At 42.0% G+C, this 26,141-nt stretch overlaps 1 protein-coding gene across 5 annotated transcripts in view; it reads right to left on the bottom strand.

Moving 5' to 3' along the window:
* Positions 1–2,145: 2,145 nt before the first annotated feature.
* Positions 2,146–26,141, bottom strand: part of sgcd (sarcoglycan, delta (dystrophin-associated glycoprotein)) — a 431,163-nt gene continuing 407,167 nt past the window's right edge. For all 5 annotated transcript variants that reach the window (XM_024804094.2, XM_004556829.4, XM_024804093.2 and 2 more), the window contains 2 exons: positions 16,561–16,684; positions 2,146–8,073 (listed from right to left, as the gene is read on the bottom strand). In XM_024804094.2, coding sequence (XP_024659862.1) covers positions 7,888–8,073; positions 16,561–16,684 — 310 coding nt within the window. In that variant the 3' untranslated portion in view covers positions 2,146–7,887. The remainder of the gene's footprint in view (positions 8,074–16,560; positions 16,685–26,141) is intronic.

Below are 26,141 nucleotides of genomic sequence, written 5' to 3'. Positions count from 1 at the left end.
GCTTGATGTAATGAGTTAAAAGTTAAAAGATTAAAACTCATAAAACAAGTTTTATAAAGAGATTTTTTAATTTAATTACATTTTATATGATGAAATATGCAGAAAAAATAGAATTGGGCTGAAAGGTCTACTGCTTCATTACGTACTCGGGTTGTGCATCCTGTTTTTAAAAAGTAACTAAGTAATAAAGTAACTAATTACTTTTGAAAATAAGTAATCAGTAAAGTAACAGGATTACTTTTTTGGAGAAGTAATCAGTAATGAGTAACTAATTACGATTTTCAAGTAATTTGACCAACACTGCTCCTGAACCATCTTTGCTTTGTGCTGCAAGAGACCACAGCCGTCAGGGTGTGCGGTCACCATGACAGCGTGTACATGGTCTGCAACAAAGCTCAGCTGGTGATACGTGCCAAAGAAAGATCCATATGGATGGCAGGACCCAAGGTTTCAGAGCACAAACATTTCCTGACGCTGCCTCGCCTCCTTCCCATAGTGCCTCCTGGTGGCAGGTGTTTCCCAGGTAAGCGGCGCACAAGCACCTGACCAATCGCGTGATGTAATGGAAAACGTGAGTCATCAGACTAAGGCACCGCCTACTGTTGCTCCGTAATCCAGTTCTGATGCCCACGTGACCATTTCTCGTGCCTCTAGTGTGGTCAGCAGCTATGCAGACCCACACACTGTGATGTTCTGAGTCTTCTCTGTGGATCCTCAGACACTCATGACCTGGTCACTGGCTCACCACTCGTTCCTTCCTTGGACCACTCTGCCCGCCCCACAGGTGCTGCAGGTTTTCGACGCTCTGACCCATCTATCCATCACAGTTTGGTCAAATCGCTCAGATCCTCACACTTTCCCCTTTTCCTGTTTCTAACACATCAGCTTTGTGGACAGAAAGCTCACCTGCTCCCCAATGTCTCCCACCCACTAACAGGTGCTATGATGAAGAGATAAATGATGTATTCACTTCCCCTATCAGTGCTCATTATGTCACGCCTGATCCGTGCGTATATATTAATGCAGATTTAGAACAAGGGCATAAACTCATCGTCAGCCTTGTAACATATAAATAAAAGTACATTATCTTGAAATGTGTGCGTAACCTTCTCCGTGCTCCATTCACCTTTTTACAAATGTTTGCAGTGCAGATGAAAAGTAACTGAGTCCAGCGATCCTCAGCCTGAGGGAGCAGAGGACATCCTGTTTCCCTTTGAAATGTTTTTTACTCAATAACTGTCAGATTCACATGAAAGTCCGATTTTTCTCAAACTGCCTGAAGCCAAGTGTATAGAAACCTTAAAAAAACCTCCTATATTTACACTTTTCTATTGTTAACTTACTGCTCCATGACATTGTGTTTTTTGGGAGACACATGCATTTGAGATAAACTTTGTTTTAAAAGAGAGATGAACTAACCATCAGCACGAATCCTGCGGGGAATCAGCTTTTGTTGTTGAACTAAAGTTTAATTACACATTTTGTTGGGATTTTTAACATTTCTGAAACCATGCGTCATAAAATGAAAAAGGAGGCCTCAGTCACACTCAGACAGTCTCTCGTGGAAACTTCACCAAACAGTTGGGTGGTTGTTGGCAGTTAGAGGCTGTCGCTAGCAGAAATAGGTTAAAAGAGGGTGATGCATCAAATGCATGCTTGTGATTGCTTTGGTTGCTAGCAGATTGCTGCGGTTGCATTAGCTTGCATGAAAGATGGCAACTTGTCTGCAAGTACAAGCCTACTATTTTTGCAGGACTCACTGACTGGACACAGGTGCCAACAACCTCCAGTTACCGGTTGAAAAATACTCTTTCCCCTGGCAGTCGGTGGTTGGCAGGCAGTCTACAGCCCGGCTCAGGGCTTGTGTGATCGGAGCTTGCAGAAAAAGGCACGTCATTAACTGTATCTGTAATTCCAGTGTAAAGACTGGGGATATTTCCCATAAAATCAATGGACAGTTAGCTACTGGTACACTGGCAAAGGTCAATGCTCATTCTTATCAAGACTATAATTAAAAATTATACTGAAATATGAACATGTGTTGCTAGTGAAGGAAATTAGCCAGGACTTTGCCTTTGTTTCAGGATTTGTAATTCAGCTTGTGGAGTTGCTTGCGTGTCAGGGAGGATCCAATGACCACTGCACTGATTTAAACAACGCCTTTTTATTTTGGCATCTTTGAAAACTACTCCATGAACGGCAGTTTCAGATTCAAAATGAAGAAAAATATAAATACTCAGGATGGATGTTAACCTCAGTGCGTAGCCAGAGACAGAAGTACAGAGCGCTCAGCATAAACACAGGGCTGGAAGAACTGCTTCCAGAGCAACACCGCCCGGTCAATCACAGAGATCGATCAGCAACAGCCTGCTGGATGAGATGAGCGATGGCTAATGAGTAATTATTTACTTTCTTAAGTCCTTTTACTGTGAGTTAACAACACCAGCTGCTGTTCCTTTCTTTTTCTTTTTGGGTATGCCCGATCAAAACACTTCTCCTCAGCCCTGTGCCACATCCCGGTCTCTGCTTTCTGTTTCTTTGTACTTCTCTGAGCGTCGTTCAGTACGTTCTGTGGAGCAGAAGAACCAAAACAAAACAAAAGCTCACTCGTAGTTGCACAGATTTACACACGGCACACTTTGAGAGAATGCAAAGACCTCGGGCCAAACAGAACGACAACAACAACGGCAACAAAACCAAATGAAAGGCAGGTCTGTGTGTGAGTGGAACATCTGAGCTCAGCAGGAGATGGGCGTAGGAAGGAGAAGGCAGAAAAACAAAACCAGCTTGTTCTCCACAGGCAAACATTGTATACATTTCTGTACATGCTAACTCAGTGGACATCCTCTAACACTGTTATTTTTTTTGCCCTTTTTGGTATAAAAACACATACTGATGTACAATATAAAAAGATTTTCCTTTTTGTAAAAGAGCAGTGTTTCTCTTCTGTCAGTGTGAATCATCTAATGCTGCAGCGACAAGGTTACATTATTTACATATACAACCGTATAAAAAAGAAGAATTCCTCCTGTGTACATGTAGTCAAAAAACAAATACATCAGTTAGGTTCAGTTTTAGTGGTGAAATATTTGTGAAGGTCCTTTAATATACAGCGACCGAGAAGCTGGAGACAGCAGGAAGGTTGGTACACCCGACTCTGGAAAAGGATGTGACACACGCAACAACTGAGACATGAATAAAATAAATGCTGCGCACTACTGTGACTGCGTTTAATAGGAAATGTCGAGTTCCTTTTCGGTGCATCGATGAAAGATCTTCACAACTTTGCACTTCCAGTTATTGCATCTTAAAATGTGCTTTAAGATGTAAAATGCCTCAATTTCTGCCACATTTACACATCACAGGTGAGCGATGTTTTCATACCACCGGCTGGCTGCCCGACCCAAACGGAAACAGAAACCGAGGGGGAACTCAACGCATCGTCAGTGAATGCTTTTGCTGATGTATTACTACAGCCTTGCAGATATGGTAATTAGGCAACCTTCCATACTTGCTGCCGCAGATTTAATTCTGCAGCCAGACATCAGCCAGACAATATTGATACTGCACAGTTCTGCAAGACTTGGTGGAAAACACTTTGTTAAATTGAAGATATTCTCGATAGCTTTCGACAATATCTGTGCAGTGCCGTAGGATGGTTTTGGGAATTTCCTTCTGATCTCAAAACACTACATTGAACTGACAATGTCAAGACACAAAGACCGAGTGATACACATGAGATGTCCTTTGGTGCCAGCGGCAAAAGTGAGGCTGGTCTAACCCACAGACAGTATAAAAGATTGGCACACCAACTGGATCTGAAAAGCAAAGTCACCCCAGAAATAGGGCTGTGCGATATGACCAAAATCTCATATCCCGATATAAGACATCTATCGTCGATATAAATCACAAAAATGTAACATTTTCTGAAAATTCTGTGAATCTCGGGCAGCTCGACTTGCGTGAAGTGTTTCCAGCTGCGCGTCATGTAGCTGGAGTCGAGTGTTTTAACCGATGCATGAAACGATACATTTTTAGACATAGGTTGAAACGGCCGCCGTTTCCTTTGTATTTATTACACGGCGTGCTGCGGGGAAAAGCCTGTTCTAACGTTTGAGTCTAAGGTTTATTTTTTAGCTCCTGGCGGCTCTTTTTTACTTCTCATCCGTAAATACTCTGCATCTTTCACGTGATTCAGTTTATTTTGAAAAGTCTCAACAGGATCTTGAGCTTTATTGTGAAAGGTTTATGTGGAACATAAACAAGCGGACATGCGATGGTTTTACCGTCGTTGTTGCTAACGACAACACATAAAAACAGGCGCTTGTCCGTCCGTAGTGTGGTTATATTAAATATACGAGAAAGAGAGAACTTTAAGAAATTAATAATAACTACAGTGACCATCAAAACCATGAAAAAATATCGCCGTAAACAGCTTATTTTGCGACACCACGAAACAAACGATAGCGTAAAATGAAACGATGTTTTTATATTGTCATCCGATATATATCGTTATATCGAACAGCCCTACCCAGAAATGCCTGAAACCTGCATTGCTTTTAATGGCCACCAGGGGGCGATACTTCTAGAACAACAAGATGGTGAAAACAATCAAATTAAAGCTTCACAAGCTTCACTAACCACTGGGCAGTCATGAAGGTTCAATTTTGATGCCAACCATAAAAATTAAAAATAAATTTAGATTCTGGTGAGATCATCGCCTCCAAGATCGTCCTCTGAAAATCCGCATGAGCATTTGGATGGATGACATTTGATGACCTCTCCTGCAGCTTTAAAGATGAGTTTTGACAACCATTAGAATAGATCCAAGCTACTCTTTCCAAGGGTAGCTGCTAAACCAAACACCCCCTTGTGTATTTCTCTTGGACGCCAGCACTTGTGACAAAATGGCAGTACGTGACTGGATATTTTTGAGCTAGTGGTTCAAGATAAGCAGTGGAAATCAAAGACACTGGCAAATTAAACTCCAAAGGATCACGTTACACGTTTTAACCTCAGATTTTGAGCATGTAAAGCAACAAGAACTTAAAGTGATACTTGAAAAAAACAAAGCCGGCACTTCCTTTTGCAGAGTCAGGTGTTGACAGCAGGGGGCGCTACAGTCAAATATGGAACAAAGGTCTTTGCATTCGCACACAGGGAAAGATTTGTGATGAAACACAACTGAAATCAGAGATCATAATACTCACTGATGCCAAAGAAAGTCTGGGTGATGTGCTTTTTCTTGCCACAAGTGCATCGACGTAAGGCACAGGCACAGTTCCCCTCTTTCAACAGAGTGGCTCGCTTTAGGTTTTTTTTGTGTATTTTTTTTTTAAATCTTTTTTTGTCCTTTTTAAAAAAATGTCCCAGTGCAAGAAACAAGTAGGGTGACCACCGGCGAGGTTCGAGCAGCTCACGTTGGATGTTTGTGTTTTTATATGCGAGGTTTGGAAATATCAAAGCTGTTGCTGTTTTTCGTCATTTTCTTCAGTGTTAGGACGACAGGAGGGAAGCCGATGCTCTCTTTTCAGGGGTCAGAATTTATGCAGGCAACAACAACAGTTAGCATACAATCAATACATGAGATTAAATAAAATATCCACAGAATTCAAAGTTAACACAGTTTGCTTTAAATGTTTAAAGATTTCGAACAGATCAATGCTTCAGCCTCTGGTGCCTTGTTCATGTCATATCACGAGGAATACAAGAGTTAAGATTAAAAGATTAGGCCGACAAAGTGAGTCTAGACTGGAGATCTGAACCAGAGACCTTCTAACACAATCTAAAACTGCAACTCTCCAACGTTAATGGGGCACGTTCAAGTGATCGTCCGGAGTGAAATGGGACCCTGTGGGAGAGAACAGGAATAAAAAGATCAGAATTCCAACTTTAGAGAACAAAAGTTGGAATTTTGATCATTTTTCTTCTGACAGTTTTAAATTTGCTTTACCTTATAACACAAAGCGCTTTTAGGTGACTCTTATTGTGGTTTGGTGCTATATAAATAAAAGCCACCCCCAACCACCACACCCATGTGGAAAACATGAACGTTCCTGATGTGGTTTCATTATGCTTTGAATGTTAAGGGAATGATTTCCGTGAGAAAAACGTAACCACGGGATCAGCGTGCTATGGCTTTACCGTTCAGGATCACCTCATACAAGCATGAGGCCACCACACTAACATGTTCTTCCACTTGAAACATCGCTCTTTGACATATTTTAGGATGTCCAGATGCACAATTATTTTAACTGTTTAGCTCCATTCCCTTCAACTGAAATTTGATAATAATTCCTCTTTTTTGGCTCGCTTAGATTGACTCTGATTTTTACACAGACACTGACGGAGACTAGTGTAACTACACTGGCAGTTGATGGTTGCTGGACTGCAGGTGACCATATTGTGGCGTACTTTCTAGACTCGCTGATCTGATGGTAAAGTTAACTACATTGAAGAGAAAGTAACTTCAGGGTCCCGAGAAAAACTCAGAATTCTGAGATAATAAACGGGATGTGAAGGAATCCCTTCACATCCCGGACAAAATTTTAGATATTTAATAAAAATTCTGCAAATTCAAAGAATATGAAAAGATTTGCTTTAGAAGAAAACAAACTGAGCACTTTGCAGAACATGCAGTTTGTTTCTTTGAAGCCAAATATTTTTTGGAAACGAACAGAAGCCCAGCTGAGTAAAGGCAATATGATATGAACATGGCTTCACAGTCTGATAAGCATAGCAACTTGCACACGGTCTTACTGTCACAATTTAGCATCAACATATCCCCACAAAATCAAACAAACTCATAAAGGAACTGTGACAGAGGCACGCTGTAAATGCTGTTTGCTTAAAATTGAACTTAAAAAGTTTTGAAAGTCTTTGCGTTCGTTTTATGTCCCGATCGAACTCTAGGAACATTCGCCATCAGTAGTTCTCAAACTTTCTTTCAAAGGCTGAAAAATGTTAGGATCCCACAGTTGCTGGATGCATATACGTGTATTTGTTTTATATCAAACATCAAAAATACAGAGAGGATCCAAGTGGAATCTTTGTGAAACAAAGGTCTTTCCAGGCTGTCCTTCCCTTCAAAAATCATTTCTCTAAATTAGCGCCCACCCTCTAGTTTGAGAACCACTGGTGTGAAGTTTAAAACCTCAACTGAAGCAAGCTACAGGGAAGGAAAGAGAAGATGGAGGCAGAGGAAAAAAGGAGGTGATCACCCTAGTGATTCTCGTACTGAAATGCTCTTGACAGAGAAAGGGAACACGTCAGCATCTCTTTCAGTAACTCTCTGGAGATCCTCCTTTTAGTTTCTACCAGGAGGCTTCTACAAGCAAACAATGTGTGTGTGTGTGTGTACCATGTTGACGTGTTAAAATATGTGTGGTGTGATTACAGATCTCTGCGTATGACTGTTAGGATCACACAGATATATTACAAATACTGGCCTTTTGCTAAATAGAGTCAGTTTATTCCCAATGTGACGGAGACCTCAGCTGTATTAAAAAACTTTTTCTTTGTTTCTTTTTGTTCTTGTAATGATCTCTATGTGTGAAGAGCTTAGCGGAGACTTTTAGGTTCTCATGATGATCGACTTCAACTCAGGAAATTAAGGGAAAGAAAAAGGTTGCATTAAACTGGAACATGTCAGGAGCTTAAAACATATCATTTGGGCCTAAACATCAGTCTGTGATTGTAAAGTGTTTCCATCACTGTGTCTGTGTAAGTACAGTATCTATGATTGTTTGTCCATCAGCTCTGGCAGTCTTTGTATTTCTGTACGTGTTATCTGTGAATCAGTCCTAAAGGCAGGCGATATGTGTACATCTGTCTGTTTAGCCCGTCTCTCTTTCAGGATGCGTTTATTTATTTTTGTACGTATGAGTCCTAGAGGCAGACGTTGTTGCTGATCTGGCAGGTGGATCCGGTGCCAGCCTGGGACAGGAAGAGCCTCCCGTTGGGGCAAACGCAAACCTCGTAGACAGTCTGCCTGGTCCCAGAGGACGAGGAGCTGGTGGAGGCCTTCCCCTCCGGCAGCTGCAACAGCCGAATCCTCTGAGCATCCAGCGAGATCTGCCGTAGAGGGAGAAGAGCAAACTGGTGAGATTAGGGAAAGTAAAGAAGAGAAATGAAATGGGTAGAGATGTAGAAACAAAGCATGAAAAGCAGATGGTTGAAAAGTCTGGAAAAGACTGCTGCAAAAATTTGCTTTCTTGCATCCACATGTTGAGGTACATAGTGCTGAAATTTGAAATTATAGGTTGGTGAGGTGGCAGAGTTCAGCTCAGCACAGTCCCCATCACAGCGAAAAGGTTCTGGATTTTGGATTTTGGACTGTTGAAGCCCAGAGAGAAATCATGCAGGCACACGGAGAACATGCAGAAACGTGCATGTCAGAATAACCAGTTACTCTAAATCGGTCAGCTGTGATAGTCGGCAGCAGGCTCTGTATGTTAGACCTGCGATAGATGTCACAGCTGGTATAGATTCAACACCCCCCCCCCCCAAACTACCTTCAGTTAGATTAGTAGTTAAGAAGAAAGATGGATTTATGGACACATCGGTGCAAAGACCCATCTGAGTTAGCTAACCCAGTTAGCTGAATTAGCTTTGTTTTTGTGTTTGTGAAAGATATCACAACTGTTTTTATGAATGTAAAGCATAATAAATAAAAAGCAAGGTGACTAAATGCTGCCCTGGTAAATTAAGGTATTAATATTTTATTAAGACACAATGCAGTTAACTGTTGGTTCTGAGATGTCACACAGTCACCCACCACTCGTTGAAGCTAGCTGTGACTGAAAGTTGTAAAACAGCAATGGGAATGCTAGCCTTGCTAACCAGGACTGTTCTGTAGAGCTAAATAAAGACTGGCTGTATCGTGGTTGTGTCGGGAAACTCCAAGCGTACGTACATACTCGTGAGCAAAGAAGGCTACTTCTGCTAGCACAGCTAATGTTAGCTGCATTAAGTAAACATGCTATTCGTGGGGAGAAATTGTCCATTTCATTATTCTCAGACTATTTTCTGAGTGTTTTCTTACTCAATGACTCAATATTCTGATTTCTTCCTCCCGCTTAATCAAATATTAATCAGTTGCCAGGAGCATCCACACTAAACAGAGATAAGAGTCTTAGTTGTCTCAGAGAGACGTCGGCGGGGGTGGAGGTTCAGCTGCCTTTCTGCTTTGCACTTAATTTGGCTGACTTTTTATTTTCATCTCCTAATTGTTAGACGTAGGCACTACAGACTGTGTTTGCTTTTGAGAAACAGGTTTTTGGGGTTAAAACGGGTCACAGCAGTAACCCTGCTCGTTGGTAAATGATGACTCAGGAGTGACAGACTAACCTGATGCGTCAGTGCAGTGACACCTTATTCAATTTAGATTCAATTCACTTTTATTTACACAGTGCCAAATCCCACAGTTATCACCTCAAGGTGCTTTATATTGTAAGGTAAAGACTCTACAATGACACAGAGAAAACCCCAACAACCAAACAACCCCTCTGAGTAAGCACTTGGTGACAGTGGGAAGGAAAAACTCCTTTTTAACAGGGAAACACGGACCTCTGCTGTGTCTTGTTGTGGGTTAGAGAAGGAAGAATTCTGACACTAATTTCCACCCCAGAGTTCCTGGGATGTAATTCCTGCTTGTTTTCTTAATTTTCATTTTCATGTCAATGATACTTGGCATTTTCACTGCTTTAGTTGCTGGTTTTCATTTTAACCTGAATAATCTTCTACATATTTTATGGACTCAACTCATCAGTCATAGTTTATCATCTTTACTGTCTGAAACAGAAACTGTCTCCCGTTTCAAGGGAGAAAGAAACCAGATAATTCATCCTATAAATTAAAAAGTTGCACTGATGCAAACTCATTAACATAATTTGCATAATGTTATGAACAGAATCAACTTGCTGAGATTTTCTGACTTGTATGATTGAGGATGGATGAGTGAAAAATAGGTGTAAATCTTATACATATACGTTGTTGGTATATACCAACAACAAGAACCTTTGTGATCATCTGACCTGCAGACACGCAGAACTGTTTTCTAAACCTCTTAAACTCTGTTTCCAGCTTTTCTCAGCTTTGACAAATTTACTTTTACTCTTCATCTTTATCTTTTCTCCTCCTTCAGGGATTAAAACTGATGACATTTTGGTAAAAGGCATGCCTCTGCAGTATCCTGTAGGACAACACCGCCTCAATCTAGAGAGATTTCTGCACAGATGATGCCAGGCAGGAGCAATCTCAGTGACTTTTATCATAAATATGACTCTACTGTGCAGCGATGCTGTTAACTTCAAATCCAACACATGACCTTTACAATTCATTCCACTCATGTCCACTGAAAGGGCTGGAAAACACTGGGAAATGTGGGAGGAAAAATCTCAAGTCAGAAAAACTGGATAGTTGCTGCAGTTGAGTATCCAGGTCACTTAACATTCTATGCAACCAACGAAGGGGAGAGCGAAGGTGTCAGGAGTTTCAGACACTATTTATGTGAGTCAGAAGTCCTGAGAAGGAAAATAAAAGCCAAGGAGAACGAGTGAATGATTTACTTTGACGGGAAGCTAAGAGTGACAAGAGAAGAAGAGCGATTCAGTTTAGCTGAGGACTGGCTGAGTTCAGGAGAGAAGAGAAAGACTTCTTGGTGACCAAATGTAGTTGTGATTAACATGCTAAACATAGCAAATACAGTACAGTGTTGTAGTCTTATACCACCCATCATTTCTTTCTATTTTGCTAGGAAAATTGGAAATAGGTGCAGAGATTTATTAAAACCTGCAAAGATACATCGAAATACACCATATAAGGCAAAACACAGCATTTGTAAAGTATTTGGACTGACCACCTTAATTCCTCAGCACAGCCTGAGCTCTTTGGGGAAGCCTTCTGAAATTTAGTCCTCAGGAATAGTTCTCCAGTCTTCTAGAAGCGCATTGAAAGCTTTTCTTTGGATATTGGCTGCCTTTTGCTCTGTTCTGTCAAGATGATCTTGGACATCTGTCAGATTTTCATACCTCATCCTTTTCTCCCTGTTTCCCATCCTTAAGATTGGCTTCTTGGTCTATTCTAAAGGAAGCCACTTCCATTTGATGATGCTTTGAAAAAAATTGTAGATTGCTCAACTGAAGGACCAGATACATCCTGTGTCAGGGCCTTTAAGGAAATCACTTTCAGATTCTCCTTGTCTGCTGTAAATAGTTTTTAGACTTCTTCTGATCTCCACTTGTCCAGTTTCCTCAAATTTTTAAGGACACACTACATATCTCGGCATTGTGTGCGGTGTTTGTGACTAATAGCTCCTTGGGAATTACATTGTTGTTGCAAAAATATCAGCTAAAGAAATGGGAAAAATGTGTTTAGCAACAGACTGCTAGTAAAAAGTTCTTGAAGATATTGAAGAATTCAACAAACATCAGCAGACAACAAAAGAAAATTCCTCAGAAAATGGTCAGGTACAAGGACTTGACTGAAGGAAATGACTGAAAAAGCAGCAAATGGTAAAAGAAAACATTTGAAAGACCTTCAGAAACCCTGGAGAACTACTGAACAAGAGCATTAAAAACTGTCTGGCTCCTTGGCCATTAGGTCCATCTAGGAGGTTTGAAATTTGGAAAACTAAAAAATGTGCACTTATTAGGAAACCACACTGTGCTTTGGACCAATCAAACCTGAAGGTAAAACTAGAAGTTGTTTAACTGGTTGCCTGATCATATTTCTCCTCAGCACTTAGACTTCACTGTAAACTAAATTGCCCTCTACAGCAGGTGTTTTGTTTGAGGAGGCCCCAAATCCAGATGAACAGAGTTTTATTTTGGGATATTTTCAAGTATTTTGTTGGCAGAGAGTCCCAAACAGGGTAAATAAAAAGCAAAAAAGCCCTCTACAAGTTTACAGTCGGCTCATTCAAAAGTTATTCCTCTCGTCTCCTGAGCAATAAAAGGAGAGCAAAACCTAAGAAAAGTTGTTCTGCAAGCCGCTCCATAAACACATTAACCCATAACTCATTTTACTCCCCTCATTGATTGGAACAAACCATCTCTCTCGGTCTGCACAGCCACAAACCACCGCTGCATGAATCCCCTCCTCCCCCCATCCTCCCGGGGCTCGTATGAGGCTGGTGTTGCACCGGCTGCGGACAGGAGGAGCTCTCCAGCCATAAAAAGGTAAAGGAGCCATTACGGTGCACCTCGGGGAGGCATCGCCATCAAATGACCTGGAACACTTTTAAAGCAGAGTCTCAGCTGACTTCCTCAGACAGCTGCTGTTGAACAAATCTTTCACCACGAGGGGCAGACGGTGTGAGACACTCCAGAACCTGTGTGTAAATGTGTGTGTGGGCGGCGGGATAAATTCGTGTGTCTGTGTGCTTGTGATGGGCAACAGTACAAACAGGTTGGGCAGGTAAAGGTGAGGTGAGGTCAAGGTATCAGTTCGGTTTTATTTCATGTCTCCAGAGGTTTTCTGTTGCTTCCTGCAGCTTGGAGGGAAAAGACTCCCGTAGGAATACAAATGTTCTCTGCATGAGCTATATTATCACTTACCCTTTTTCCCCGATGCTGACTTCTGTGGCTTTTTTAGCCCTCAACACACCGCATATTACTTCCATTTAGCAGGGTGGAACGACCACCCTGCTAAATGGTGATAGGTACCTGCTGTTAGGAGGAAGACATCACCTAATGGCTAAGCTAATATTTCTTTAATGGTTGTTATCAGTCCTGTATAATGCATACATCTGCAGTTTTTATTATCTTTGTCTGATGTGCATATTTGTGAAGATATGATGGTAAATCCATCCAAGTGAGCCACGCACTATATGAGCAAAAACATCGGGCCACATCTACACTAGCTTTTCCAAAAGCCGTGCCCCTACTGCAGCTTCCACTCTTCTGTGAAGAATTTCTACAAGATTTTGAAGCATGCCTGTGGGAATTTTTGTCAGTTTATCCAGAAAAGCTTTTGTGAGGTCAGACACTGGATGTTGTATGTGGAGCCCACGCTTGCCATTTCCATTGTAGTTCATCCCAAAGGTGGTTGATGGGTTTGAAGTCAGGGCTCTACACGTTTTTCCACACCAAAATCATCCAGCCATGCTTTTACGGACCTTGCTGTGGCATCCTATTACAGTACCATGCACGAATTCATTGAGCGCTTTACAACAAGACATTCTTTGGGAAATGTTTGCAAAGGCAGACTGCATGGCTAGGCGCTCGATTTTTTACACCCATGTCAATGGAACTGGGAAGTGAAAAAATATGTGGCCTAATACTTTTGTCCACGTATCTCAAAAGAGAGAACCCTGGTTCCACAAATGAACACTTTTAGGATGGGCTAAGACCGACATTTACTCACGTGTGATGTGTAATAAATTACTTTTTGGAGCAACGACACCAACACTTAACAAACACCCACATTTGTTGAGTTTATAGATTCGACAAGGTAACGTTTCTTTTTGTAAATGTATGTACAGTTATGGTTTCAGACTCTTGTGCATCCGAACTTAGCTTCTAGTTTGTTTCTCTGTATTCTGTCAGAGAGAAAACAGCTTCCGAGGGTCTCGTGATGAAAATGTTTAAATGCATCTCCGCGGGCTTCACAACAGTTTGTGCTTGCATGTGATGACTTTCTTGTGTAACTGCCAGTGTCTTCCTTGCCCGTCTCAGACAGACTGCGTGGCCTTTCTTGCTAACTGGTGCGGGCTGTGATGTAAATCTGCACTGGTCTGTCTCACCTTGGTGGATAACCAACAGAGAGTCAATTAAGGTTGAACTATGACAGCACCGGTGTTCAGCTCACACTTGATGCAGCGTCCTTGTAATTAAACATGCCAGCAGCTACACATGTGAAGTGCAGCCTGTCCAGATGGCTGTAACAAGGACGCCTTAAGTCACTGCGCATGTGCGCTCGGGAATTACGGGTCGTTCTTTGCGTGCTTTAAAAAAATGCTTCGAGAAGAGTGTGCACGACTCTATTTCATTATCTGCCTGTGTGGTCTGTGGGTGTCTAATAGCCAAAACCTTTCTGTAATTGCAGTGGCGGCGCCTGAGGAGAGAGGGGGAGCGTGAATGTGTGTTAGACAGAGGTTTGACAAATGGACATTTGCAACCCTAATGGAGTGTGAGAACGCGATTCTAATTATATGCACTGCCCACCGTTAGTCCAACAGCCTCATTTCTGACCACACATCCATGAAATCTGTGAGAAGACGCGGCAGCAGCATGGCCGCTGCGGTTGCATTTAATTGGACTAAACTGGATTCAAGGGCACCTTCCTGAGACCGCCTCCCGCCCGCCCTCCCTCCCTCCCTGTGTCCATCTCATATCAGCAGTCTGTCTTAATGTACGAAACAGTTTTTGTGGGAAACTTTTAAACACTTTCTTCTTCCTAATCCTCCTCCGCTGATTTTAGCAGATTTGACATGACACGACTGGTGCAACCTAAGGAGGGAAATCCTTTTATCAGCGCAGCCGGCCGTGATGAATGTGAAGACTGATGTGTGTAACGAATCAGGGGATGGTTGGGGGAATTTAGGAGCAGGAAGGAAAGGATGAAAGAAGGAAGGAAGCAGCATGAGTGGATGAACGAATTTGGAAGGTGGGGGGGTAAACAAGCAAAGTTTACGACAGAAAGAGGGCAGAGAAAGGAGGAAGGAAGGACGGAAAACTGGAAAGATGGATGGAAATGGAAGCTAGCAGCACATAGGAGACACTGTGGGGAAGTAATTAGTAAAAGGAGGATGAGAGAGTATAAAACAGACCACCAATCATCTTATGTTCTCTTTTTTCCGCGAGGCTCTTACAGATCCTGGTGCACGGCCAGCATGTGGGAAATTGCCACCAGCCATTATGAGAACGCCAGCCCATGTTGGCGAAGGAAGCCAGCTATTGTTTGGATCGATGTTTGCTAAAAATAAGTTTGGACAGGAGAAAATGCTGAATTGAGATGGATCCCCATCAGCCAGCATGGCCGCAGGACAAGAAAAGTTAATTTGTTAACTTGTTGTCGGTGCGCAGAGCGAGAGCTTTGTGCAAAAACCACTTTTAGAGTAACAGGACTCAAAGACAGGAAGAAGTTTTTACCTCAAACCACTCATTGTGTGCTTGATGGCTAACAGTGCAGGCACAGATTTTTAAAAGAGAGGAAGTTAGATACACAAGGGCAAACAGGCTATGTGAATCTATGTAGCGCTATAATGAATCCTGCACAGGTTGCAGCATTCATACTGTGCAGGCAGAGTCAATGGCAATGTGATGCTAATGCAGTCAGCCCCACCCACGTGCATGTTAATCAGAAAGGGCAACCAATCAGCAGAAAGCTGGCTATAAATGAAAGGAGGTTTTGATCTGAGGAGAGCACATGTATGAATACGTTTACTGTATTATCTTGAATTGTAAATAATGCAAGTCTACCAGCATCTAAGAGGGTAACATGGAACTGAAAGTGAATATAATCGATTTTTTTCTTTCCTCTAGTCCTTAAAAAGAGACGCCGTGTTTCAGATCGACGATGACCTGAAGGCTCAGTATAAGAAAATAAAGAATATTTATTATTCGCTGGGATTTTTTTTAGCTAATTGAAACTGTGTTGGAATACATTCATACATACAGTCACTTCTGCTGGCACCATTTTAATGAGGTTAGTATGGGAAGCTTCAAACTAGCCTGCTGGCCCTGTTTGGTGGAGTTCGTTAAAGTCGATTAGAAATGAATGAACAAAACTCCAAATGAGACAAATAACACTCATTAAAAAACTGTCATTTTCATAACGAAGAGAGTGATGAGCAGAAGCAGAGAAATCTTAACAGCGATTAATCAATTATTCTTTTAATCGCTGAAAGCTACTAAAGAAAAAAATACAAATGAATAAAAAGATGAAAATGCTTCTTCTCACAGCAAAGTTCAGGACGAGTTCAGTAAATCTTTCAGCCTCAGGAACAAGTTTGGTGGTACAGCAGCAGATACTTGTGTTTATCTGCCAGATGGCAGCGTGGTAAACAGGCTGTGGATGGAGTGTGGGTGTCGTCTTTAAATATCTTTCAGAATTTTATAAAAATAGCAGCCTAGTTTCATTCCTGGGAATCTTGAGAATGGAGGTCAATGCAAATAGATGCAGTTGGTGGTTGAAAAGTTTTTTCTCATCTTTGTGAAGAAAAAACACAAAAATTCCACTTTTAGTGGCTTTTTGGTTTTTAAAAAATGCTGAGATCCTTTCTGATTCAAAGGCACTCTTCAGAAAAATATGTCATATTGTACATTATGTTGCACTTACACATGTAAGCAAGCAACCAAAAATTGCAGATACTAATTCTGCAGAAATCAAGCTAGAAGTGGGTCCATAAATTGCAACAGATAGTTTAGGTAAAATGTTTAATTGTGGTTTAACAGGGTCTGAACTCTTGACTCTTTGGCTTTCTTGACTCGTCAGACTTATTCTTACCCCGAGACCCTGGTGTGGTGAGATCTCATGCCAAAATGCAGAAAATAACATCCCAGTTGTATTAAACCCAACATAACCCCATAAACTCCTGCTTCGGTGGACACACAGTACCTCTCCGTCTTTGGACTCCAGTCGCAGCTCGCTCCTGCAGATGGCCTGGATGTCTCCGGCCTCAGCCAGGATCTGGATTCCCTTCGGGGCCTCCATCAGCAGAGAGCGGGTGGGAGACTCCAGCCTGGAAACATACAGAGGCAGCAGCTTACAAACGGCAGGTACAACGTTCAGGGTGAGGGGCTGAAGTGAACTCTAACAGGGTAAGGAAGAGCACCGATTCATGTGTGATGGGTGGTGAATAGTTTACATGATACATATGGCACAGGAGCCTTCAAGGTTTACATGGAAACCAAGCACCAAGTTAACAGGTGTATCAGAAAATAAAGATTAAATTCAGCAGTTGTATAAGTTCTATTAGTAAATACACCCACAGCCAGTGCTCATCAGTATCAGACTGAAAGTGGAAACGTTTTAAAAACTTGATTCACGTCAAACTAACATATTTATGTAAGGAAATCTGCTCATTAGACTACTGCATTACAGACATTTACAGCATTACTTTTACCAGTAAATATTTGTTTCTATGAATAAACAGTTGTATAGAATTATGTGAAGGCCGTTTTGGGTACGTGGAGCATCTGTTCAGCTAACAGAAAAACCAAATGAATGGATTATCCACTTCTATTTGTGAATGACAGTGGAGGTTCCAGACCTCTGAATCGCTGCTAACATGTCTTCAATTCCTTCAACGATCTTAAATTATACCAACATTTTTTTTATACCTAATTCACCAAGACGTCAACAATTTGTAGTTAGAATAAGCCACAGGTTTCAAGATGTCCAGAAAAGTTACAAATTGGGAAAAAAGTTGAAAGTGGATGTAGAGTACTGTGCTATCTCTATATTTTGCTTCCAAGTGTTGAGTGAGCAACAGTGGTCAAGCCAAATATTGACTTTCAAGCTTGTTAGAATTGTACAAGCTCTGTTTTTGCCTTTTATCCTCTATTTCCATCTGTGTTTGCACACGTTTCATGTTTTTCTAGCTAAATATTTAAAACATGAGGGCTAAATCAAGACTTGTGCGCACAGTACTCTATTACCCATTTTTATGTCTTTGCGGTTCCTCCACAGTGACCTGAACTTACGTGTAATGAAAAAACAAAAACAGTCTGAAGAATTGAAGAAAAACGTGAGAACAGCCACTCTGAAACCAGTGCTGTGAATGGAGCACAAAGTAAGTGGATCTGACACTCGAACACTACGGCCCCTCTCTGCATGCTGTGGCTGTTCAAAATTTCTGCATGAGGATTAAAAAAAGATCAGCCCACTCGGCTTCACATCTTGACAAAACCACTCAGAGGTACAAGCCGATCTCTACAGGAAGCTGCAGAGATGTCAGAACGCCTCACGACAGTCAAACCTAAACAGGAGCGCTCTGTACACTTCCTGTCTTCCTGTCACCACGCTGGTTGTGGATAAAATACGTGATGGTTTTTTTTCCACATGGAAGGTGTTACGATTCGGTGTTGTCAGTGTTTTGTTTTTCCGTGACTGTCATGTATTTCCTGTTTTACTTTGAAAGTCTGTGTTATCTTAGTGTGTTCAGTTTACGTTTCCTTGTCTCGTCAGGTCTAATTTGCCCCCGCTGTGTTTCCCTCCTGTGGTCCATTCCCTGATTGCTCCTTCTATGTATTTAAGCCTTGTGTTTCAGTATGTCATGGTCGCGATCTCCCCCCGTGTTGTAAATAAATAGTTTGTTGTAAATAGCTGTAAATGGGTTTTGTCAATACTTTCGTTTTGAGACACTTCCGTTTTGGGAATTTGGTGGAGAGCCTTAGTGGGTTTTTTTGTCGTGTGTTTTTTCCTTATTTTTATTTTCCTGCGTTGCACGCCAGTTGCTTAGGCTAGGGTGTAACATATTGGGGGCTCGTCCCTTTGGTGGTTCTTTTTGTGGCTTGTTTTCTTGGTTGGCGGTTTTTTTCTTGTGTGGGGGGTGTGTGTGTGTGTGTGTGTTAGGATGGAGTTTAAGTTGGAGGACTTCACTCTGAGCCCGTCTGCGGAGAAGTTGGACAGGTGTAAAAAGGCTGACCTCTTGCTTGTTGCTGAATTCTTTGATGTGACGGTGCCGTTGACTGCGAAGAAGAAAGAGCTTAGGGAGCTCCTGTGTGTCCAGTTGACGGACAGGGGGTTGTTTGGTGAGCCGGGTCCTGCGGGGGGGGTTGAGCTGGGGGCTGTTGCTGGTGTTTCTGCCCCACTGAAAAATCTCCCTTTTCCACCTAGCCCTTCTGTGGAGGAGCTGCGGTTAACGCTGCGCATTAAGGAGGTGGAGCTAAAGAAACAGCAGTTGGAGGTGGACGCTATGCACTTGAGGATCAGGGCTCTGGAGGTAGAGAGGGGAGCCTCTGTGTCTGCCAGTCCTCCTGTACCTCGGTTAGCCCCGCAGTCACCATCCCCGCAGGTACCCTCCCCGGAGTCATCATCCCCGCAGTCGCCATCTCCGCAGCCACCGGCCCCGATGCCAGGTGGTGGCTTTGATGTGAGTAAACACATCAAAATGGTGCCGGCGTTTCGGGAAATTGAGGTGGACGCCAGTGTTTTGGGGGCAGGTGCAGTGCTCGTGCAGGAGGATGACAATGGCATTGACCACCCAGTCTGCTTCTTTTCTAGAAAATTTCTAAAACACCAACTGCATTACAGCACGATTGAAAAGGAAGCCTTAGCCTTGCTATTGGCCTTGCAGCACTTTGAAGTGTACCTGGGATCTAGTCCTGTTCCAACCATTGTGTTCTCTGACCATAACCCTCTCCAGTTTCTATCTCGGATGCAAAACAGCAACCAGCGCCTTATGCGTTGGTCCCTACTCCTTCAGGACTTCAACATTGAGATCCGATATAAAAAGGGCTTAGAGAACGTTATGGCTGATGCCCTCTCTAGGGCTTAAATCAAACATCTTTGTGTGGGGTTGGATGTTTGATTTTTTTTGGGTGGGGGAAACTGTTATGACCCAGTGATGTGTTTGTTGGTATTGTGCATCCCACCGGAGGATGGTTGGTGGTATTTTCCCTTTTCTTTCTTTTTCCCTCTCCTAGAAGGTGGACACCTAGGCGTGGCTGCTAAGTATCCGGGTGGAGTCTTTGCCTATCCTCGGATTGGATAATTGATGGACCACCTCCAGTACTTAACGTCCGGATGACAGACACCTGGCAGTGCTTTTGGGGAACCCCGTTGACTCGATCACGGAGTTGTGTGTGTTGTTATTGTAGTGCAGGCTGGAGTATTCACGTGTACCTCTAGCCTTGCCATGTAAATAATTGTAAATAGGTTAACAAGTGGCGGTCACTTTTTTTTTTTTTTTTGTACCTTTGCTGTATAACTTTCACTGTCGCAGCCTAGTAGGCGTGAGAAGCCGTTTCTTTTGTTGAACAAGTTTTCTCCTGTTTTTCGTTAGGTAATTAGGTAAGAGACTTGTCTTTTTATTTTTGTTTTTCTTTTTTTCTAGGGAAGTGTAGGGAGTGGGTTTTAGGGGGTTTTGTTTATTGTTTTGGCATTGCTCACTGCCGATGAAAATAAATGGCTGCTTAAATACTTGACAAAGGTGTCTTTGTTGGGGTTTGTGCGTGGGTGGGAAGTGAGTGGGGCAAAACTTTTGTTGCGTTTGATTGCTTGCCGGGACCAGAACGTAACAAAGGTTTTAGCTGATACCACAACGAGAGAATGGGAGGTTTTGTTCTGAATGAAGCGTAGCTAACGAATACTTGGATTCTTTGCAGTCAGCGACTGCCTGAAGTCTACAAATGATGGACATCACCAAATGTTGAGTTTCCTCGCTTGATGTTCTCCGTCAGGCTTTGACTGTAGTCACCCACAGTTGTTCCCTGTTTGTGGGTCTCTCTGCATTCTGTTTGCTATTTAATAATGCAAAACCTGCTCTGCTGGATACGAATCAGATGACAAACGTGACAATCGAAGAATATCCCATTTCTTTGCACTGAGAAACTCGTGGATTGGATCTTTTGACGCAAAAGAATCCAAAACCATGGATCTTTAGCAGTTTGTTTTGGGTCGTTATTTGCTGTCTGATCAGGTTTGCTCTGTTTTCTGAGTCTGAGCAGAGAGAACAGCTCTGTACACATCAGAAGTCATCCTGTTTCTATCAGCAGTTCCACTGGCAGCCACACATACAAACTAAATCCACCGTAACTAACAGGTGATGCAGTATACTGAGAATGTGAGTGTTTCTCTCCTACTTCATATTTTTTCACCTTGGTTTCATCTGTCCAAAGATTTTTTCCAGAACTTTTCTGAAACAGGTTCTTTTACAGGTTTTCTTTGGAAAGTGTCATCTGTCCTTAAAACCAGTGGTTTGTGTTGTAAAGCTTCTGTGTTCATGAGGGCGTCTCATTTATCCAGAACAATGATAGGCCCACCTCTTTGAGTGTTCTTAACTTGGTTAAATGTTGTGAATGCGTTTTTGTTGGAAACAACGTTGTTATTGAGTTTAGCTGCCGTCTTTGGTCTTTCAGGCCTTTTGGTGTGGCTGGAGAGTTTATTATAAGCAGCTGCAACAACCACCTTGGGTTGGTTGTTGGGAGGCAACCTGTTTCCAAACAACTGTGATCCAATTCAGGCTGGTAACATATTAAAAAATTCATTTATCACCTATAAATGTACACAGACTGCAAACACAACCCAGCTAACGTAATCTCTAGCAGAGTCAGTCTGTGCCGATGAGCACAACTCAACTGCAACACAGCTCTTGGGAACAGGGTCTCGTTTCAATTGGTAGCATCTAGTTGTGTTGTGGTATTCCTGTATAAATGCATGAATGCAGCGTGCCTATGTATAACTCTTCAGGTAAATTACTATCCTGCAGCAACTAAATTTCCGAATATTGTATACTGAATATGATTCAGACAGTAACAGAATTGCAAATTTTGCAAAGTTATCATAAACAGATTGCATGTAATTGCCAAACTGACCTCATTCAAACCGATGAGAGCGACAGCTGTTTGGCTCCGCCTTTTTACTGCTTTATTATCATATGAAGACAGCAGCCGACGGAGTGGTCACAGATCCAAAGGAACCACTTTAGTGCTGCTGTCTCCAACCACTGTTTCCCCCGTGTGGCCGTAGCTTTAGCCTCTGTGCACTCAGAGTGTTAATCTGAAGCATGTTTTCACTCTATTTCCTCAGCTGAGACTCTGTTTCCAAATCTTTTTTCATGCATTTAAAACCCAGATAAACATGATGTGTTGACTGGTTTATTTATTACAGCAGGGATTCTCGTTTATAAAGTAGAAAGGTAAGACAGAAACTACTCGGAGACGGCATTGCTGAAGAGTTTTTTGGCGGTGGTGGTGGAGTAAGAAACAAACCCATAAATCAAAGCTTCTATATGACTTGCAAAGTGTGATTAATCACTGGCTCTGTGCATATTTTTAGTCTACTGTAAATTACCCTCTAAAGTTTCTTTTAACTGTATTTTAAAGCTAAGATTATAACGAACTCCTCCACTCTTTAAATACACAGTCTTGAACTGGAAGTTGTGTATCTGCTTGAACACTCCGCTTTAAGTTTAAAATGCACAAATAATTACAGGAATACTTATGTGAAAGGTGTAGAAACATCGATTGCAGTGAGGAACTATTACCCAGCTCTGCAGTTCAGCTAAGTACTACTAAACATTCACCTGAGCAAAAAACTGCAAAGTAAATTAAAAGTGTGCACACCTGTATTTTCACATTTTTCCTTCCTGTCAAACATGATGAGAAAAGCTAGAAATAAGAAGAAAGTTAAAAAAAAATACACTATAAATTTCTGAAAATCCATATAACAGAACTCTGAAACTGTTTATATGCAATATATAAGAAATCTATATGAGAAAAATCACAACAGGGAGTAAAGTCATGCAAGTTGCATCGGTGAGAGTAACAGAGATTACAGAAGAAGCACAAGAATAAGATGGTAGATGAACCCATGTGTGCTAACAATCTCTAGATGCTGGTGTCATCCCTCGAGTTTGCTCCTGGCGTCATTAATGAATAAATTCACCTGGGTGGTGACCTGCGTTCCCCCGAGAACAAAGAACACTGAGGCGCTGTACTACAGTTGCACCAGATGGAAATGTTGAAAGAGGCAAGAAAGAAAACCAGCAGCAAAGTTCACTTTAGTTTCAGAGTTCGGCGTCGGGTTATCTGGGAGGAAAGAAATTCCAGGATTTTCTTCGTTTCATGACCAAAGTAGCTTAAAGCTCTTCAAATGACAGGACGTCAGTTCAGAGGAGTTTAATATGGAGACAAAGATAAATTTACAGTACTGACTTTTTTATATGCGTACGATTGTGTTATTATTCTAAAGTCCTTCTAGAACAGGTTATTCATTCTTGCATTAAAAATAGAAAATCCTGCTTGTGCTGATGCCACATATACCTGTTTAAAAAGAAAAGAATAAAGCTTTGTTTTCAGTCACACTTTGATAGTTTGTTGCAGTCTACTTGGTAAACGGACTGACTCTTATGTAGCGCTTTCCACACTACCTGAGCACCAGAGCACTTTATACAACATACCTCACTCCCATACATACAAACACTTTTTTCTATGCTTAAGTGCTTGTTGTCTAACATCCACACAGACTCACACTCCAAAGGATGCATTGGAGAGCAAGTCCGAGGATATTTGGCAAACGGGGCTCAAACCACGAGATTACCTGCTCTACCCCATGAGCTACAGTAACTCAGCCAAGGAAAAGCAAAAATGGACACTAGCACTGGACAGTTGTTGATTGGCATTTTTTTCGGGAAGCAAGGACATGAAGACCAGTCTCAATTCCTTCTGTGGCATTCGGTGGTGAATTTATCACAAACAACATGAAAGCATAGATCCATCCTGCCTTGTAGTTTCAGGTCAGGGTGGTGGAGTAATGATGTGGGGAGATATTTTTTGGATCCCACCAGCTGAGCCTCTTCAAACACCACAGCGTACCTGAGTATTGTTGGTGACCACGTCTACGTCTTTATAACTCTGTATCACAAAGCTTGGCTATCTAAAACTGGCCTCCAGAGTCACCGGAACTCAATCACATCTCTGATGTGGTGGAATGGCAGAGCTACATCGTTGATGTGCAGCTGACAAATCTGCAGCACGTGTTGGTAGTGATGCTATCATGTCAATACTGACCAAAATCTCTGAGGAATGTTTCTAGCATCGCGTTGCATTTAAAGAAACTTAAAGAAACAAGAAGGGGGTCCAACCTGGAAGTAGCAAGGTGTACGTAATGAAGTTGGTGAGAATATTGGTAATTATTTCCTATTATAATGTCCCTGACATTACCCTTGGTAATAAAGTAGTTTGATTAAACTAAGAAGCCATGCTGACATGTTGTTTTTTCATTTAAAATCCCAGCAGTTACTGTATTTGTAACACCAGTGAGCTCGAACTAAAGAAACCTCTGTTCCAGGCAAATGAGCGAATTACCAAATTGAAACTTCAGCTTCCTTTGCTTTATCCCTTGATCTCTGCCACAAGGGTTAATCCCCACTGCATATTAATTACTGCACATTGAACAGAGGCTGGTAATTAATTAAATACATAGTCGTTAATAACATAATGTCATTGTGGCTGATTGACTTGACCGCGTGCTTAGTCTTTATGATAAGCGCTCTTATAAAGACGTGCTCTGTATAGATGGTGTGAATCAGTCCTTCGGTTAACTTCCTTTCTCTGCTACTGAACATTTCTGACGAATCACTCATTACTGTATATCAGCCCCGTGCTCATTTCTATAGTTTTTGCCTGCCGTGATCGATTTGTATTCTCAGCGAGCTGTGTCACTGGAGGGCAAATAAAAACAGATTAGAGACAACACAATTTAAAACTGTTGTATCTGGACATTAAGAGAGCATGGACTAGACTTTAATCTTACACTTTGCAAAACAAGGGAGTAAAAATTGATCCCATAGAGGTGGTTCGGAGAATACTGAAATGCCTCTTCAAGCCAAAGAAAAAAGCCCTGAATGCCGATGACTGAGAACATCCAGCTCCTCATTACTCTTCGGACTTTTCTCATCGCCTCTCAAATTCAGGGTTTGAGTGCAAGTTTGATGACGGAGTATCACGATGAGTGTTTTCAAACTAAGTAACCCATTTTTTTGGAACCTGACCAACTGTATTTCAACTCCTTGTCAACTCTGGTAGCACTCAGAACATAAAAGTCACGTCAGTTGGTGGATGTGGCTAAAAAACCGGAGACGCTGTAGCAACTCATTCAGAAGAGAGTCCCACCCTAAAGCATAGCGTGCTTGATCATCTGTTTGACTCTAACGGGGAACATAAATTACAGCATAGCCATTGTATTGCATTCAGTAGGATTTCAAACTAGTGATTAAGGATATAAACTCATCAGCCATGCGTATAATACAGTTATGTATCAAGAGAGCTCACTCCTGTTTTCTCATGGACTTCTAGGTCAAAACGCTATCAGTTGATGACGATGTATTACTCGCATCACTTTGCTTAGAAGTCGGAGAAGCCCCTGCTCCAAAATCAACACCTTCAGGCTTGATAGATATTAGTGTCCGGCAGCCTCGCCTCTGTCAGTGCGCCCCAGGGCAGCTGTGGCTACAATGTAGCTTGCCATCGCCAGTGTGTGAATGTGTGTGTGAATGGGTGAATGACTGAATGTAGTGTAAAGCGCTTTGGGGTCCTATGGACTAGAAAAGCGCTATACAAATGCAGGCCATTTAGAAGGCATTTAGCTTTCCTGTTGACAACTTAAGTGTTTTATTCAATTCAATCTTATTTATACAGCACCAAATCACAACAATAGCCGCCTCAAGGTGCTTTATATTGTAATGTAGACCCTTACATACAGAGAAAAACCCAATAATCATATGACCCCTATGAGCAGCACTTTGGCGACAGTGGGAAGGAAAAACTCCCTTTTAACAGGAAGAAACCTCCAACCAGGGTCAGGGAGGGGCGGGGCCATCTGCTGCGACCGGTTGGGGTGAGAGAAGGAAGACAGGATAAAGACATGCTGTGGAAGAGAGACAGAGGTTAATAACAGATATGATTCAGTGCAGAGAGTGAAGAAGAAATACTCAATGCATCATGGGAATCATGAGAATCAGCATTACTAAGGGAGGATTCAGGGTCACCTGGTCCAGCCCTAACTATATGCTTTAGCAAAAAGGAAAGTTTGAAGCCTAATCTTGAAAGTAGAGATAGTGTCTGTCTCCCGAATCCAAACTGGAAGCTGGTTCCACAGAAGAGGGGCCTGAAAACTGAAGGCTCTGCCTCCCATTCTACTTTTAAAGTGTACTTATGTAGTTTTACAGTCAGATGGCACAACAATAGATATTTTGCCACAATGACAACATGTATTCTTTTAGAACAAAGGTGAGGCTTTCAAACCCAAGAGCTTTATACTAGCTGTCAAGCATGGTGGGGGGTCGCATCATGCTCTACAGATGTTTTGCTGCCAGTGGTTTTGGCACAAAGTGGATTGAATGATGAAGGAGGACAACTTCACCTCAAATCAACAGCAGGATGGTTGAAACACAAATGAGTGTTCTAACAGGACAAAGATCCCAAACACATGGATACAAAGCAGGCAAACCTCCTAAATCGTAAGCTCCTAAA

The sequence above is a fragment of the Maylandia zebra genome, linkage group LG10 (genome assembly GCF_041146795.1).
Source record: "Maylandia zebra isolate NMK-2024a linkage group LG10, Mzebra_GT3a, whole genome shotgun sequence".
Lineage (NCBI taxonomy): Eukaryota > Metazoa > Chordata > Actinopteri > Cichliformes > Cichlidae > Maylandia > Maylandia zebra.
This window is presented reverse-complemented; position numbering and strand designations above follow the sequence as displayed.